A 19,305-nucleotide genomic window follows, 5' to 3' on the forward strand; every position below is an offset into this window, starting at 1 on the left:
GCATCTGCATGAAGAGAATATGTATAATTAGATCAGTGGCGACCCTTCATTTTTTGTGTGCCTGTTTTGTATGTTATTTTGGCATTAATACGTGTCACATATCAGTTTGCAAACAATGTAAAAAATGTTTTATCATTGAGTTAATAAAGCCGCATACAAACATGGTCTCGTTTTTGCTTTCTTGAGTAAGGCAGCTCCAAAATGCAGGTGTTTCAGCCTAGCTCAGTGCTTTTGTGGTGGTGTGGCAGCCAGCGGAAAATACAGAGTGTAGGGGTTGGTAATATTCTCTACTTGCGCTGTGATTGGCTCAGTGTTCTGTCACTCATGGGGACACTACGTCACCGCAAAATATACAGGGAGAGAGAAAAAATTCAAGTGTTGCCATAGATTTTGGGTGCTGCCATAGATTTACATTAGAAGTGCCCATCCAAGAAGGCTCAAGGTCATTGGCCACAGATAAAATGAGGTCAAATGATATTATATCTACAGTAGCTTTGATTGGACTGATCATGTCAACATCATACTTTCAAAATCTTAGCTAGCAAGCTAGACAAGCAGTCATCATCAGGAATCAGGTCGACAATCTACTGACAAATCCTTGTCATATGAAGAGAAATGATAGATAAAACATATCGGTGCTCATCTGCCATTGGACATAAACATTACACAACAAGTTGGAAATCGCAAATTCAGCAATGACTGGTTTGGAAGGAATCAGTGGCTAACTGCAAGCTTTGCAAAGCAATCACTAGCCTGCTATTCAGTGGAGGGGGTGTGTGGTCCAAGTCTGTGTTTAAGGGTCTCTTTTCTAAACTTAAAAGGATAAACATTCACATGCAACACCATGGGCCAGAAAAGGTTGAATACATTGGCCATGCTGTCAATCCAGCACGACTTCTGCTGCGTTCAAAACAACTGGAAACTCGGAACTGGGAAATCTCAGACTTCAGTGAGTTCAAGACAACTGGGAACTCTGAAAAAAAACTAGCTCTGACTGGGAAAATACGTTTTGAACGGTCATCCAACTCGGAATTCCAAGTTGGGAATTCGGGCCTCTTTCTAGAAATCCGACCTGAAGATCACTGACGTCATCATGATTCAACCTTGTTTTTTTTCAGAGTTCCCAGTTGTCTTGACAGCACCATAAATCCAGAGAAAGACAGACTTTGATGACAAAGTTTGATGACAAAATGTGCCCACAAGAAGGACCGCCACGCCACCTTCCTGTTCAAGTGAGCACAGCACAACAAGGTGAGTCCAAAAATGTATTGTATGCTGCTGCATAAATGATTTAATATGCCAGGGAGATATGTATACGTATACTGTAGCTAAGAAAGTAATACTAAGTGTATGTTAGTAGCCCATGTGCCTCACCCTAATAATTTGGTCCCTTTCCCTCTCATAATTTAGCCTACTGTTCTGACTTGGTGGTGCACGTGTAGCTCAGTTGGTAGAGCATGGCGTTTGCAACGCCAGGATTGTGTGTTCGATTCCCACGGGGGGCCAGTATGATTTTTTTTTTTATGCATTCACTAACTGTAAGTTGCTCTGGATAAGAGCATCTGCTAAATGACTAAAATGTAAATGTAAAATGTAGCCTATAGCCTGTTTTAGATAAAAATGTAAACATTGAATATTGTAAGAGCTTTCATTGTCTGCTTATATGACCCCTTTATTTATCCTACAGTTCTGACTTCGTGTACAGGGAGAATACTGTAAGAACGGCCCTTGTTCTGAATTTTGTCGTTGTACATTTCAAAAGTGCTAGGGTAAATAGTTATATAACTACGTCCATCTTAGCTCGCTCATTAATGTCTTAATCGAAATTACGGCTTGCCTCTTATCTTGCTCATCGTTCCCTTATGCCATAGTTTGTCCATCTCAATTGTCAGTAGAAACCACATTTGTTTAAGGAAGTCATACATATCAGCTATGATTTTTTTAAAGGCAGTAAAGGAGGCTGAATGAACTGTTTCGCTCCCAGACAAGGCTCCTCTGATAGCCAGGTGTAGTGGTGGTAAGGATTCACTCCATGGTGATGAAAAGAAAGCTCTGCTGTTGGGACAGCTTTATGTAGGCCCTAACAGTTTGTGGGCACCGTTTGTCACCACTATAGTGCAATTAATGTATTGTTTAGTGTTGTGCAGTGGCTTTGCTGGCATGCATAAAATTAAATAAAAGTGTTTGCCCCACTAATTTTTACATGCTAAAATTGCCACTGAATTAGATTGAGGGTTAATATAAATTATAATACAACATTTTGTAGCAGAATAACATTTGGGGAAATCGGGTCTCTTTATTTTCATTATTATTATTATTATTATTATTATTATTATTATTATTATTATTATTATTATTATTATTATTATTATTATCATCATTAAATAACCTACCTAAGATGTCATGAGACTTGTAAACCTCATAGAATTGCAGGAAATTAGCTTCAAAACAACATTTTCCTAAATCCTTCAAATTAAGCAAAATCGAGCTGGTGTTGTATTTAATATAGGCTATCTCAATAAACAATAATAATAATAAAAAGGGGGGGGGGGGCGAAAGGAGGTAAGGGATCGAGGAAAGGAGGAAAATAAATGGAGCTAGGCAAGGAGGAAAGGAAAGGGAGCAAGGAAATAATTTAGGAAAGAAAAGGAGGAGTTCACATGTATGTGGTAGGGATTAATCACGGCCAGTAGAGAGGAAATGATCGGAAATAAAGGAGGAAAGGGAGCTAGGAAATGATTACATTTAACGGGAGCGAGGAAATGAGGAAGGAACTAGGAAAGAAAATGAGTTCGCATGTATGTGGTAGGGATTAACCACGGTCAGTAGATGGCGATAGTATTTGGCTTTAGTGACAGATTCATTTTAGTGACAGGCTGCAGCTGGATACTATTGTTGAAACTTTTGCTGAAACTCTGGAACTGATGGGAACTGTTCCAGCAGACGATGCCTCCCCATACCCTCAGACAGCTTCCACCACCTCTCCACACACATCTGGGCCAAGTTCATTAGCCAAACGTTGTCGAACGTTGCAGATAGGAAATGCCATCAGTAGAGCCGACATGATTCGTTGTTCTCCATGTCCGAGACGCATGTTTGTAATAGATAGCCTAACATTATTTCTAACAGTTCCAAAACGTTGTGTCCTGCTGAACCCGCAATTCCAGTTCCAGACATAACCTACTATAAATGCCCAAATTTGGCGTGGAGTTTGTGAGAAAGTGAGGGGATTCGATTAATCTGGTCCGGGGGCCTGAATAGGTGTATTTTGCACCGAGTGAAAGTTGATTGCATTTGTTTAGGAACCGGGCTGCCACCCGGGCGTGAGCCAGGTGCCCCGTTCAAAGCCCACGATTAAGTCGGCTCAAAACAAAAGTGACGTAATCAAGCACGTGGAGTAATGAGTATGATTCTGTGTTTTCACATGCAAAGGTGATTGCGTTTGATAAACCCTTTATTTGCCTTCCCAATGAAAACTAGTTTGAAAATTCAAATATATATTTTATGGGACAGATATGTTGTATCTTTCTGGACTATGCACCATGCTGCCTTGCTGACTGTTCGATTTGAGAAGGGCGCTAGACCGGCCATAGCCCGGTGCCCCGCGTTCAGCATAATCGAATCCGCCCAGTTCTTCTCTGAGCTACAGGTAACTGCCAAAATAAAGGAAACATCAACATAAAGCGTCATAATGGGGCATTGGGCCACCACGAGCCAGACAGCTTCAATGCACCTTGGCATAGATTCTACAAGTGTCTGGAACTCTATTGCCTAATTTATTCAAGTGTTTCCATTATTTTGGCAGTTACTGGTAGACGTAGTGGTTGCGAGCGTAAAAGTGCGCGCCCCGGCTTCAAAACGGTAACAGGAAGGAAGAAGACCATGCGAGATCAGAGGTAAGAATAACTGTTCTTCTTCATTATAATGCTATTTCTATTCAAGTGAAGTCTAGACGAGAAAGAAGGTTCAGAAAGTACCGTTACTTTCTATTTTTAGTCCAATGAGAATGCCTCAGATACCATAGCATTAATCTACTTGGGTGCGGTCTGTCTGGCCACAGCCCTGTTGCTTGTGCACTCACTCACTCAATCACTCACTCACTCACTCACTCAATCACTCACTCACTCACTCACTATTGATGATCTGTATGTGTTGGGAATACCATCAACAAGTCTGGTCATGCTTTGATGAACTTGAGATAAAGATAATTCCTATTATAAATATTTTCTCCCCATGTGTTTTAGTTTGAACATCCTGCCAATATTAGAATAATTTAATCTAAATTCTAAATAAAACATTCATGGGGAATTTCTCTCTGGCATAGAAGTAAACAATAAAACCAGCACTCTCCTGCTAAGAATATTGCAAAACGTTCTTTTCAAGAGAGAGAGAGAGACTCGGGCTTGTACCACACCTATTATTACATCCACCACATCCTCCTAACCCCCATTTCACCTCCGTTTGGTTTAGTTTTGTTCCCCCAACCTCTAGATATGAGTAACTAGGCCCCCATCTAACAGAGAAATTGAATATGGTATTGACACTATGGGCCAGTTTCCCAGACACAGATTCATCCTAGTCCTGGACTCGTCTAGGGGTAGCATTGGTCAAATCTGGGTCCAGTAAACAAGCCCAAGGTTTGTTTAACCCAGTTTTATATCACAAACTTGTCATTTCCATGTGGACTAGGTCTACGGTACAGTAGGCTAGCAGTATCTGGGCCTCTGTAGATCTGAGACATAGACATTAGTTCAGCTTCCTGTAAATCCCCCTCGGCCAGAGAGGAAGGGAGGCTCTTTAAAGCTCTCATCTGGCTAATAGACTCAGTAAAGAGGCACTTAAAGTAACACAGCCTTCAGGAAGCCAGGTTTAGAGCTAGACACACTGAAGAGGAAGTCAATGTGTTACTGACAAGCATATGATGAGGATGACTGTGAAGTTTCAGTTTACCTTGCATTCAGAGTCAAAGGCCGCGTCCATAGGGCTCTGGTCAAAAGTAGTGCACTATGTAGGGAATAGGGTGCCATTTGGGACACATCATGTCTGAAGTCTTAGGAACTTAGCATTGGCCCAAAGAAAAGGGATGGTGCTGTGGTGAGCTGTGTGACTGACAGTGAACACCAATGCCAATAGAGGGCGTCGAAGTCAAGGAAGAAATGCCTTAGTCTGAATTCAATGACTTTTTATTTCCTCATTACTGTGTGCATACTCCCTAGCCTAGTACAAGTCACAGCTAGAATAGCTTTTTCTCTTTCACTGTCATCTCTCTTAGTGTGAGGATAAGTGGGTCACACTTTATTTGGATAATCCGGATAATCCATCTGTAGATGCTCTACAGATGGTCATACTGTACTATAATAATAATATGCCATTTAGCAGACGCTTTTATCCAAAGCGACTTACAGTCATGTGTGCATACATTTTTACGTATGGGTGGTCCCGGGAATCGAACCCACTACCCTGGCGTTACAAGCGCCATGCTCTACCAATTGAGCTACAGAGGACCACACTATCAACAGCATATGTTGATAAGCAACTGCTTGCTAAGGTTAGTTTTAGAGAAGGGTTATTTTGATTTATTTCACCTTTATTTTATTTAACCAGGTAAGCCAGGTTAGGGTAACCAGGTTAGGCTAAGGTTGAGGTTAGGGCTAGGGTTAGTAGATAGTTAGTTGAAATCTTTCTGATAGACTATAGATAGTCGATCTGTAGATGCTCTACAGACTATCCAAATAAAGTGTTACCGATAAGTGTAGCCTACTGGAGGAGTAGAACATGTGACCAGGAGGGGGGATGTGGTACTCAATTAGTAGGCCTAACAACCATAAGGAGCTGGGTTGAACTCATTTGTGCACACCGTGGCAAAATTCATTTGTGCACACCGTAGCAAAATATTTTGCAGCATAGCGAAAGGTTTTGCACTGGTCAGGGGTATATTCATTCCGCCGATGCAAAACGTTTCTTAAACGGAAGCAAACGAAATGAAACGGGGAGGGACTTACCTGAATTTGTCTAATAGAAACTCTCTCTCTCTATATATATATATATATATATATATTAAAACATACAATCTACCTGCAGTGATGCCGCTCAACATGTACATTACATTCAGTCATCTAGCAGACACTCCCATCCAGAGTGACCCACAGGAGCAACCAGGGTCAAGCGCCCTGCCCAAGGGCACGTCGACAGATCTCCCACCAAGTCAAGTTGGGGACCCAAACCAGCGACCCATCGGCCATCGGCCCAAGCTCCCAACCGCCAGGCTCTGCAATGCTTGTTTGAAAAAGAGAGATACTTTGAACAAGGTTTCATTTTCAATTAATCGAAAATGAGACATGGCAATCTGCACAAAGGTGATTTTTAAACAAGGGATGAGCTTTTCTTAGTAATGTACTTGAGAACCATTTTGGGTTCAAGTAAAACTTTTGGATAAGTGAAGCTTTTAGAGAGAGGTTTAGTGCTTTTAGATGTAATAATCTCAGCCTTTCCATGGTTGCAGGAGCTTGTCTATTTTTACTAGTTTTCTATTGAAATTCATTGTGGAGAGCTCATTTATATATTTTGTGATATGAATACCAAGTATGTCTACTTCACCGTCAGCCATTTTATAGGTAAACTGCAGGGTAATGTAAAAGTTGTGTTTTTTAAAGATCCAATACTTAATATGGTACACGTAAAGTGCAACATGTAAAGTGTTGGTCCCATGTTTCATGACCTGAAATAAAAGATCCCTGAAATTTTCAAAATTTCATTTTACATTTACATTTTAGTCATTTAGCAGACGCTCTTATCCAGAGCGACTTACAGTTAGTGAGTTAGCCATTTCTTTGCACAAATTTGTTTACATCCCTGTTAGTGAGCATTTCTCCTTTGCAAAGATAATCCATCCAACTGACAGGTGTGGCATATCAAGAAAATGATTAAACAGCATGATCATTACACAGGTGCACCTTGTGCTGGGGACAATAAAAGGTCACTCTAAAATGTGCAATTTTGTCACACAACACAATGCCACAGATGTCTCAAGTTCTGAGGGAGCGTGCAATTGGCATGCTGACTGCAGGAATGTCCACCAGAGCTGTTGCCAGATAATTTAATGTTAATTTCTCTACCATAAGTCGCCTCCAATGTCGTTTTAGAGAATTTGGCAGTACGTCCAACCGGCCTCACAACCGCAGACCACGTGTAACCACGCCACCCCAGGACCTCCACATCTGGCGTCTTCCCTGCGGGATCGTCTGAGGGAGGAGGGGGTGCTGAGGAGTATTTTCTGTCTGTAATAAAGCCCTTTTGTGGGGATAAACTCATTCTGATTGGCTGAGCCTGGCTCCCCAGCGGGTAGGCCTATGCCCTTCCAGGCCCACCCATGGCTGCACCCCTTCCCATTCATGTGAAATCCATAGATTAGGACCTAAGGAATTTATTCCATTGACTGATTTCCTTATATGAATTGTAACTCAGTAAAATCTTTGTAATTGTTGCATGTTGCATTTATATTTTGGTTCAGTGTAGGTTTTAGTCCAGAGAGGCCAGAAGAGTTATCTAGATCTTCAATGAGACATTGCAGGGATCTAGCTTGCGGACTAAATATAAAACTTGACAGTTCAAAACTCTCTGAGAAGCAGCCGCTATTTACTATTTTACACCTGGGGTTGTTATACATTACTTTTACCCATTGAATAAGAAACTCACCGAAATGAAAGAAATCCAGGCATTTATATATACAATTCAGTCTTACTTTATCAAAGGCCTTTTCAAAATCCACTATGAATACCAGGCCTGGCTTCGTAGATGTTTCATATTGTTCTATTATTTCTAGTAGTTGTCGTATATTATCTCCAATGTATCGTCCATGTAAAAAACCTGTCTGATCAGGATGAACAATACCTGGTAAAAACCTTTTTAATTCTGAGTGCTATGCAATTCGCTAGTATTTTTGCATCACAACATTGAAGTGTAAGAGGCCTCCAGTTTTTTAGATGGACTGGATCTTAATTTTTTTGCCATCCGGGTCCTGTTTTAATAATAGTGAATTCAGACCTTCCTGCTGAGTACCTGACAGACTACCATTTCTATAGGAGTAGTTAAAACAAGCTATTAGTAGAACATTGAGTACATCAAAAAAGGCTTGATATACCTCTAACAGTATGCCATCAAGCGCTGGGGTTTTTCCAGACTGAAAGGATTTAATAGCCTTAAAAAGTTATTCCTCTGTAATTTGGCCTTCGCACTGATCTTTTTGTGCATTTGTTCATTTTAATGTTTAATTTGGAAAGAATTCCTTACAGTAATCGTCTTTCAGAGGGTGAGGATGAGACTGAAAAGAAAACATCTGCTTAAAATATTTAGCTTCCTCTTTTGAAATATCATTCGGAGAATTATGGATGACTGCATCTGTAGTAATGAGTTTCTACTAATCATTTCTGGTAGCGTTCCTGTGTTGAAGATTCAGGAAGAATTTGGTGCATATTTCTCTATATTCCATCCAGTTTGCTTTATTTTTGTAATAGATTACATTAGATCTTTGTTGAATAAGTTTCTCCACTTTTTTTTGTTTTTCCTCTGACTTGTTTTGTATCTCTGCAGTACTGATTTTTTTTGCTATCTACCTGTACTATTAGTTCCTGTATTTCCCTTGTTAGTCTTGTCTCTTTAGACAGAAACTGCTTTTTTAACTGATGAATATTGAATTGAATGACCTCTGAAGGTACGTTTAAAGGTATCCCAAACAATAAGGGGATTTGCTGAACCTACTACAGTTGAAGTCGGAAGTTTACATACACCTTAGCCAAATACATTTAAACTCAGTTTTTCACAATTCCTGACATTTAATCCTAGTAAAAATTCCCTGTCTTAGGTCAGTTAGGATCGCCACTTTATTTTAAGAATGTGAAATGTCAGAATAATAGTAGAGAGAATGATTTATTTCAGGTTTTATTTCTTTCATCACATTCACAGTGGGTCAGAAGTTTACATACACTCAATTAGTATTTGGTAGCATTGCCTTTAAATTGTTTAACTTGGGTCAAACGTGTCGGGTAGCCTTCCACAAGCTTCCCACAATAAGTTGGGTGAATTTTGGCCCATTCCTCCTGACAGAGCTGGTGTAACTGAGTCAGGTTTGTAGGCCTCCTTGCTTGCACACGCTTTTTCAGTTCTGCCCACACATTTTCTATAGGATTGAGGTCAGGGCTTTGTGATGGCCACTCCAATACCTTGACTTTGTTGTCCTTAAGCCATTTTGCCACAACTTTGGAAGTATGCTTGGGGTCATTGTCCATTTGGAAGACCCATTTGCGACCAAGCTTTTAACTTCCTGACTGATGGCTTGAGCTATTGCTTCAATATATCCACATAATTTTCCTTCCTCGTGATGCCATCTATTTTGTGAAGTGCACCAGTCCCTCCTGCAGCAAAGCACCCCCACAGCATGATGCTGCCATCCCCGTGCTTCACGGTTGGGATGGTGTTCTCCGGCTTGCAAGCCTTCCCCTTTTTCCTCCAAACATAACGATGGTCATTATGGCCATACAGTTCTATTTTTGTTTCATCAGACCAGAGGACATTTCTCCAAAAAGTACGATCTTTGTCCCCGTGTGCAGTTGCAAACCGTAGTCTGGCTTTTTTTATGGCGGTTTTGGAGCAGTGGTTTCTTCCTTGCTGAGCGGCCTTTCAGGTTATGTCGATATAGGACTCGTTTTACTGTGGATATAGATACTTTTGTACCTGTTTCCTCCAGCATCTTCACAAGGTCCTTTGCTGTTGTTATGGGATTGATTTGCACGTTTCACACCAAAGTACAATCATCTCTAGGAGACAGAACACGCGTTCCTTCCTGAGCGGTATGAAGGCTGCGTGGTCCCATGGTGTTTATACTTGCATACTATTGTTTGTACAGATGAACGTGGTACCTTCAGGCATTTGGAAATTGCTCCCAAGGATGAACCAATTTTTTTCAGAGGTCTTGGCTGATTTCTTTTGATTTTCCCATGATGTCAAGCAAAGACGCACTGAGTTTGAAGGTAGGCCTTGAAATACATCCACAGGTACACCTCCAATTGACTCAAATGTCAATTAGCCTATCAGAAGCTTCTAAAGCCATGACATCATTTTCTGGAATTTTCCAAGCTGTTTAAAAGGCACAGTCAACTTAGTGTATGTTAACTTCTAACCCACTGCAATTGTGATACAGTGAATTATAAGTGAAATAATCTGTCTGTAAACAATTGTTGGAAAAATGACTTGTGTCATGCACAAAGTAGATGTCCTAACCGACTTGCCAAAACCATAGTTTGTTAACAAGACATTTGTGGAGTGGTTGAAAAACGAGTTTTAATGACTCCAACCTAAGTCCATGTAAACTTCTGACTTCAACTGTATATTGTACTGGAAATATGCAGTTATAAATGATTTTGTCTTTTTTAAGAATAAACTGTCCTCCAGTAGACTTTGATTACATTTTCAATATCCCCGTCCACGTGGAGATTCTGTAAGAGTTATGTGAAGGCCAATTAGATAATGGACCGATCGCATTCTGTCTCCTATCAATACTTGTTTAACCTTTGATGCAAGAGAGAAAGAGACAAGAAAGTAGTCAAGATGACTAGCTTGATCAAGTCTCCTCCATGTATATCTCACTAGGGTTTTTTCTAGTCTCCAAATATCCACTATTTCTAATGTGTCCATAATATTTGTGATTTCCGTAAGGGCACGGTGATGATAGTTTGTAGATTGATTTTCCTTTACGGTCCATTGAGGTACTTAACACTGTGTTATACTCTTTCACCATAAGGATTTGATCGTTTGTTGCCTGTAAGTTCAGTAGGTTGGTATAAATATTTTCGAAAAAGTATGGATCATCCTGATTTGGACCATATTGATTAATGAGCCAAATCTATTTTTCATCCACTTTCATATTCAAAATTGTCCACCTTCCTTGCGGATCATTCCTGACTGTTTGCACATTCGGATCGACATTTTTGTTAATTAATATCATCACAACTTTTGAGTTCCTTTGTCCATGACAGAAAATAATTTCACTGCCCCATTTCTTTTTAAACGCAACTTCATCTAAAGATGTAGAGGGAGTTTCCTGTAAACAGTATATGTTATTTTCCTTTTCTTTTAGCCAAAAATAGAGATTTCAAATGTCTGATGTTTAGAATTCAAGAAACAGGTTATAACAATATGCACAAAGCAACTGGTGTTTTCATGTTGTTCGCGATGTTTTTTTTTTTTTTTGCCTGTTTGCCTGTGAGCCAATGCCACAGATGTTAGAAAATTGAGTCAGGATATTATGTGTGTAGTAGATCTGAGTAGGTTGATGCGTGTGATATTGGGTGTGATTTAGTGAGAGTGTGTGTGATGTCTGGGTAAGAGGAAGACTATAATATGTGATGTCTAAATAAATAATAACCCAGCTAATTTGCATGGTTGAGTGTCTATGTGTGTAACATGAAGTGAGTATAGCCTTAATATTCAGGATGATAATTGTAATCCATATCGTATCCATATACAGTGGGGGGGAAAAGTATTTAGTCAGCCACCAATTGTGCAAGTTCTCCCACTTAAAAAGATGAGAGAGGCCTGTAATTTTCATCATAGGTACACGTCAACTATGACAGACAAAATGAGAAAAAAAATCCAGAAAATCACATTGTAGGGTTTTTAATGAATTTATTTGCAAATTATGGTGGAAAATAAGTATTTGGTCAATAACAAAAGTGACTCAATACTTTGTTATATACCCTTTGTTGGCAATGACACAGGTCAAACGTTTTCTGTAAGTCTTCACAAGGTTTTCACACACTGTTGCTGGTATTTTGGCCCATTCCTCCATGCAGATCTCCTCTAGAGCAGTAATGTTTTGGGGCTGTCGCTGGGCAACACAGACTTTCAACTCCCTCCAAAGATGTTCTATGGGGTTGAGATCTAGGCCACTCCAGGACCTTGAAATGCTTCTTACGAAGCCACTCCTTCGTTGCCCGGGCGGTGTGTTTGGGATAATTGTCATGCTGAAAGACCCAGCCACGTTTCATCTTCAATGCCCTTGCTGATGGAAGGAGGTTTTCACTCAAAATCTCACGATACATGGCCCCATTCATTCTTTCCTTTACACGGATCAGTCGTCCTGGTCCCTTTGCAGAAAAACAGCCCCAAAGCATGATGTTTCCACCCCCATGCTTCACAGTAGGTATGGTGTTCTTTGGATGCAACTCAGCATTCTTTGTCCTCCAAACACGACGAGTTGAGTTTTTACCAAAAAGTTATATTTTGATTTCATCTGACCATATGACATTCTCCCAATCCTCTTCTGGATCATCCAAATGCACTCTAGCAATCTTCAGACTGGCCTGGACATGTACTGGCTTAAGCAGGGGGACACGTCTGGCACTGCAGGATTTGAGTCCCTGGCGGCGTAGTGTGTTACTGATGGTAGGCTTTGTTACTTTGGTCCCAGCTCTCTGCAGGTCATTCACTAGGTCCCCCCGTGTGGTTCTGGGATTTTTGCTCACCGTTCTTGTGATCATTTTGACCCCACGGGGTGAGATCTTGCGTGGAGCCCCAGATCGAGGGAGATTATCAGTGGTCTTGTATGTCTTCCATTTCCTAATAATTGCTCCCACAGTTGATTTCTTCAAACCAAGCTGCTTACCTATTGCAGATTCAGTCTTCCCAGCCTGGTGCAGGTCTACAATTTTGTTTCTGGTGTCCTTTGACAGCTCTTTGGTCTTGGCCATAGTGGAGTTTGGAGTGTGACTGTTTGAAGTTGTGGACAGGTGTCTTTTATACTGATAACAAGTTCAAACAGGTGCCATTAATACAGGTAACGAGTGGAGGACAGAGGAGCCTCTTAAAGAAGAGGTTACAGGTCTGTTAGAGCCAGAAATCTTGCTTGTTTGTAGGTGACCAAATACTTATTTTCCACCATAATTTGCAAATAAATTCATTAAAAATCCTACAACGTGTTTCTTATTGGACAAGTTCGAGTAGTTCCGCCCTGTTTCAGCCTGTTTGCTCGGTTTCTTCATAGTGAATACAAAGCTCTCATGCATTTAAACTTAGAACTGAGAGTTAAGCCATGTTGATGTAATGTTTGTATTTAGACTAGGAGAGCATGTAATCAGGCATCTCTCTGGGGAGGGAGGGGACATGTAGAGAACAAGTGACTGGGAACCATTTTCAAGAACTGCTCTCATGTATGTAGAACTGAGAGTCATGTTAATGGTTTCAGTTTCACAATTTCACAATGGTTTCATTGTTTATTTTTCTAAATAATTTGGGATGTTCTGTGATTAGCCTGGCCCCTAAATCTTGCTTTGTTTCTCTATCTCCTTGCAGAACCCTGGATGAGAACAGGACATGTTCTGAGCCTCTCAGATACAACTAAAAGACTCTGAACAAGTGAACTACTACTGTGTTCCAGCTGTATTACAGTACATATACCCCACTCCCCTGTATAACTTAACTGTATAACACCTCCCACCATGCCACTGATAGTGCTGCCCACCTCCCAGCTGCTGTGGGTGCGTGTGGCTGCCCTGTTGTTCTCCTGCGTGGCCTTCAGTGTGGTGGCCCACGGGGCCTCCCTCTCCCACGGGTTAGCAGACTGGTGTGTGTTCTGCTGGGCCTTCAGCTTCTCCGGGACCCTGCTGGTACTGCTGGTGGAGCATTTTGGCCTCCAGGCCCGAGCCCCCGTCTCCTGGAACAACTTCCCCATCACCATGGCCTGCTACGCCACCCTGCTCTGCCTCTCCGCCTCCATCATCTTCCCCGTCTACTTCCTCAAGGGCCAGCAGAACCACGGGGAGCTCCGGGACAGACGCATCGCCTCCACCGTCTTCTCCTGCCTGGCCACCGTGGCCTACCTGTGGGAGGTGACCCTGAAGCGGGCACGGCCGGGTGAGGTCACAGGCTACATGGCCACAGCTCCAGGCCTGCTCAAGGTGTGCCAGACCTTCGTGGCCTGCATCATCTTCATACTGGTCAGCGACCCTGTATCGTACGAACATCACCCAGCGCTCAAGTGGTGCATGGCGGTCTACTGTATCTGTTTCATCCTGTCGGCGGCCGTGGTGGTGCTGTGTGTCGGGGAGTGTACCGGCTGCCTCCCGTTCCCCTTCGCACGCTTCCTGTCAGCCTACGGCCTGCTGGCTGTTGTCATGTACCTGACCGCCACCATTATCTGGCCAGTGTTCCAGTTCGACAAGAGTTACAGCCACACCCAAACCAAGCAGCAGCCCACACTGGTGACGGTTGCAGTTCTCACCGCTCTCAACTTCCTGCTCTACCTGGCCGACCTGGCGTACTCTGCACGCCTGGTGTTTGTCAGTGTGTGAGAGAGGAGGGAGGAGGTGAAGAGGGGAGAGAGGAGCGGGATGTGGGACAAAAACTACTGTGTAAAATTAATTCAGTTGTGAAAGTATTTCTGCATTGCCTTTATCTTCCCCAAGCAAATGAAAAGACAGTTATTTCTCTTTATTGTATTATGTGGGCTACATTTGGGCTGATACAAAACAGGTAAAACAAAAAAATGCTGCAATGTGAATAGAAATGTCACCGATGTATTTCATTACATGGGTTATTGTTAGATGATTGCAAACAAACTTGCCGCTTGGCATCACCCTGCAGCAGAGTTTATCACAGTAGCAATGTAACGTTGCAACAGCACAGGCATTTTGAAAATAAATGTTTGAACCAACGTATCTGGGTAATCTGATCAGCCTGTCGGAGAGCCAGAGTGCCTGGTTGAAGTGCTCTGCTAATGTGCACTGTGACTGTATTTCTTCTATAAATAAACGCTGTGTTTTATATTATAGTTTCTTGAGTGTTTATTCTAAATTACAAACTACAGTGAGCTCCAAAAGTATTGGGACAGTGACAATTTTGTTGTTGTTTTGGCTCTGTACTGAAATGATACAATGACTATGAGGTTAAAGTGCAGACTGTCATCTTTCATTTGAGGGTATTTTCATCCATATCGGGTGAACTTCTTGTACATTGTCCCCCCATTTTAGGGGACCAAAAGTATTGGGACAAATTCACTTGTGTATTAAAGTAGTCAAAAGTGTAGTATTTGGTCCCATAGTCCTAGCACGCAATGATAACTTCAAGCTTGTGACTCTACAAACTTGTTGGATGCATTTGCTGTTTGTTTTGGCTGTGTTTCAGATTATTTTGTGCCCAATAGAAATGAATGGTAGATAATGTATTGTGTCATTTTGGAGTCACTTTTATTGTAAATAAGAATATAATATGTTTCTGAACACTTCTACATTAATGTGGATGCTACCATGATTACTGATAATCCTGAATGAATCGTGAATTATGATGAGTGAGAAAGTTACAGAGGCATAAATATCATACCCCCCAAAAAATGCTAACCCCTGTTATTGTAATGGTGAGAGGTTAGCATGTCTAGGGGGTATGATATTTGTGCGTCTGTAACTCTATCAGTCATTGTTATTCACGATTCATTCAGGACTATCCATAATCATGGTAGCATTGCATCATTTCAAATCCAAAGTGCTGGAGTGCAGAGGCCAAAAAAGAAAAGGGGTCCCAATACTTTTGGAGCTCACTGTATGTGTGAGTCTCAGTAGCCTTGTCATCATGTAGGGTGGGTATCTTGTTTAGTACTGTAAGTAATCACTGTTATCATTATTTATTGCTTGCTGTTTTTTTTTTAGCAATTAGTCATGTAGTTTAGTTGATTTGTACAGTTTTTGTTAATCAACTTAATCACTTCTTGTCATAGATGACACAGAGATCATTTAGAGATCTTTCTGATTATACATGTACTGTATATAACTATATACATAATATGCACAGTATATCCATTAAAAGCAATTCATACTTTCAGAATGACAGGCGTGAGGCAGACCTAGAATGTTAATTATTTAACTACTGATCCCTCATCCACATGTGAGATAAAAAATCCTGAACTGAAATGCTTTCATCCTGTTGCTTATCTTTCTGTCTAACCCATAAGAGTCTAAGCCCTGTCTAAGCCAGGGGTGGGGGGGTCTTCTAAGCTATATGGAATCGTTTTAAGAAGGTCATACCAAGAATCATTTAGCTATTTGACTTAGAATTTTAAGACCCATTGAAGTATAATAAAAATTATATAAACATTTTTGAGACATTTTTATTTGGCCTTACTGCTATTAGCCCATACAAACGTATTGCATAACAGATTCACTACATGGAACAACAGATAGTCCCCCAAAAAAAGTTTGAAGTGTTCTGAAGTTCCGAAGTGTCTGTCCTATATCTGAGAGATATAAGAAAGATCAGGATTTTTTTAAAACATGTATTTAACCCCTTATTTTTTAGAACTAAACAGTGTCCATATACAATTGAAGTCGGAAGTTTACATACACTTAGGTTGGAGTCATTAAAACTTGTTTTTCAACCACTCCACAAGTTTCTTGTTAACAAACTATAGTTTTGGCAAGTCGTTAAGGACATCTACTTTGTGCATGACACAAGTAATTTTTCCAACAATTGTTTACAGACAGATTATTTCACTTATAATTCACTGTATCACAATTCCAGTGGGTCAGAAGTTTACATACACTAAGTTGACTGTGCCTTTAAACAGCTTGGAAAATTCATGGCTTTAGAAGCTTCTGATAGGCTAATTGACATCATTTGAGTCAATTGGAGGTGTATTTGTGGATGTATTTCAAGGCCTACCTTCAAACTCAGTGCCTCTTTGCTTGACATCATGGGAAAATCAAAATAAATCAGCCAAAACCTCAGAAAAAGTCTGGTTCATACTTGGGAGCAATTTCCAAACGCCTGAAGGTACCACGTTCATCTGTACAAACAATAGCACGCAAGTATAAACACCATGGGACCACGCAGCCGTCCTACCGCTCAGGAAGGAGACGCGTTCTGTCTCCTAGAGATGAACGTACTTTGGTGCGAAAAGTGAAAATCAATCCCAGAACAACAGCAAAGGACCTTGTGAAGATGCTGGAGGAAACAGGTACAAAAGTATCTATATCCACAGTAAAACAAGTCCTATATCGACATAACCTGAAAGGCCACTCAGCAAGGATGAAGCCACTGCCACTTCACAAAATAGATGGCATCATGAGGAAGGAAAATTATGTGGATATATATATATCAATATCTCAAGACATCAGTCAGGAAGTTAAAGCTTGGTCGCAAATGGGTCTTCCAAATGGACAATGACCCCAAGCATACTTCCAAAGTTGGGCCAAAATGGCTTAAGGACAGCAAAGTCAAGGTATTGGAGTGGCCATCACAAAGCCCTGACCACAATCCTATAGAACATTTGTGGGCAGATCTAAAAAAGCGTGTGCAAGCAAGGAGTCCTACAAACCGGACTCCGTTACACCAGCTCTGTCAGGAGGAATGGGCCAAAATTCACCCAATTTATTATGGGAAGCTTGTGGAAGGCTACCCGAAACGTTTGACCCAAGTTAAACAATTTAAAGGCAATGCTATCAAATACTAATTGAGTGTATGTAAACTTCTGACCCACTGGGAATGTGATGAAAGAAATAAAAGCTGAAATAAATCATTCTCTCTAGTATTATTCTGACATTTCACATTCTTAAAATAAAGTGGTGATCCTAACTGACCTAAAACAGGGAATTGTTACTAGGATTAAATGTCAGGAATTGTGAAAAACGGGTTTAAATGTATTTGGCTAAGGTGTATGTAAACTTCCGACTTCAACTGTATATATAAATTACTTCCATTCATTTTTCAACTGGTACCAGGGGACCTTCAGACAAGTGTTGTGAGGCCTGTGGGCATCCTAGAGCAAAACAACCAACATATACGTGTTCGTGAGAGTCTCACCTTTCCACAGAGGGTTCAAATTAGTGTGTAGCCCAAACTGTTCGGACAATACAGACAGAAGGTTTTTGCATACAACCTTCCCATAACATTTTCTACAAGTTTCCTCATGGTTCTATTTAAATCCATGTTCTCAGAACGTTCAGAAAACATTAAGAAACAACGATAATCTGTGGGAATTTCAGTACTTCAGCATAACGTTTTCTGCAGGGAGGGGTATTTTGGACATAATAAAAACGGAAAGTTAGGGTTAAGCTTAGCTAAAATGCTGCAGTTGTCCCCAACACAACTTGAACATGCAACTTTTGGTCCGTAGCTGTACTCCATCTAGCCACAACCGTAGAAGCCATCAGTTCCAAGAAAACATCAGTTTCATCATGTCGCTGTAAGCTCCACCCACTGGTTGTTACGCTTTCATCCAACCAATTACATTACTCCTGCCCTTGACGCAGTCCTTCCCTCTTAACAAGATGAAATAAGGAAAACTCCACTGAACTATTTAAAAGAATAGAGTGTATGAATTGGTTGCCATAACTGACATGTTTAGAATTAGCCTTAGTGTCTGGTTGAAGTGCTCTGCTAATATGCACTGTGAATGTCTATATATCTAATAAACTCAGTTTCATATAATATTTTCGTCCTTGAATGTTTATGCTACATAAGTCGTAGTAGTCTTAGTCACATTACAGTTACATTAAAGACGTTTTACAATTCTTTCTTGTATTTATTTAATATTTAATTAACCAGGAACTGTTCTGGACATTTTGGTTTACTTCTGAACAGTTGCAACTGATTTTACTTCAACAGTATCGCCACTCCCTTTATGGTGATTGATGGGAAATAAAAACACAACACAAAACTTCATATAGTAATATAGTTTTCCTTTTTTATTTATTCCAAGGTGTGTCTTTAACTTTGATGAATTGTGTAGAAGCGAGCTCTTGTAGTGGGTGATAGAATAGAGAGAGGAGGAGGGAGGAGGGGAGGGGAGGAGGGGGAGGGGGGAGGGGAGGAGGAGGAGATAATAGAGAAGACAGAAGAGAAAGAATTCATGCACAGGGGAGTTACTAGTACTGGCTCTATCCTAAATGACACCCTATTCCCTCCGTAGTGCACTTGGCTACTTCGGACCAGGTCAAAAGTAGTGGACTACATAGGGAATTGGGTTTAGATTTGAGAATTGCCCACTGTCATTAGAATACCCTTGCTCACTTCATGGCGGACATTCTCAGGTTCTGTTTTAAGCATTTGTCATGTTCCAGGCCGACTACATTGCAAATGATTGTGTGCCACCTCATCAACTGTGCAGTCAGGCATCAGATTGCTATATCATATGATGTGGTTAGCTGATATGTTTAACACCGATCCAGGCGTTGTGAGATATGGCAGCCGTCTGCGGTGTAGTCAGCCTGGAACGCAGCCATCCTCTTATTGAACTGGACCACAACCTAAAAGCTCACTTGCATA

General features: G+C 40.9%; 1 protein-coding gene across 1 annotated transcript; it reads left to right on the forward strand.

Annotated features, from left to right (window-relative positions):
- Window positions 1-3,832: 3,832 nt before the first annotated feature.
- On the forward strand, window positions 3,833-14,816 carry LOC121571209 (myeloid-associated differentiation marker homolog). The gene is made up of 2 exons (XM_041882544.2): window positions 3,833-3,896; window positions 13,345-14,816. The coding sequence occupies exon 2, from the start codon at window positions 13,491-13,493 to the stop codon at window positions 14,340-14,342; it is 852 nt and encodes a 283-aa protein (XP_041738478.2). The 5' UTR covers window positions 3,833-3,896; window positions 13,345-13,490; the 3' UTR covers window positions 14,343-14,816.
- Window positions 14,817-19,305: the final 4,489 nt, after the last annotated feature.

This window comes from Coregonus clupeaformis, chromosome 8 (genome assembly GCF_020615455.1).
Source record: "Coregonus clupeaformis isolate EN_2021a chromosome 8, ASM2061545v1, whole genome shotgun sequence".
NCBI lineage: Eukaryota > Metazoa > Chordata > Actinopteri > Salmoniformes > Salmonidae > Coregonus > Coregonus clupeaformis.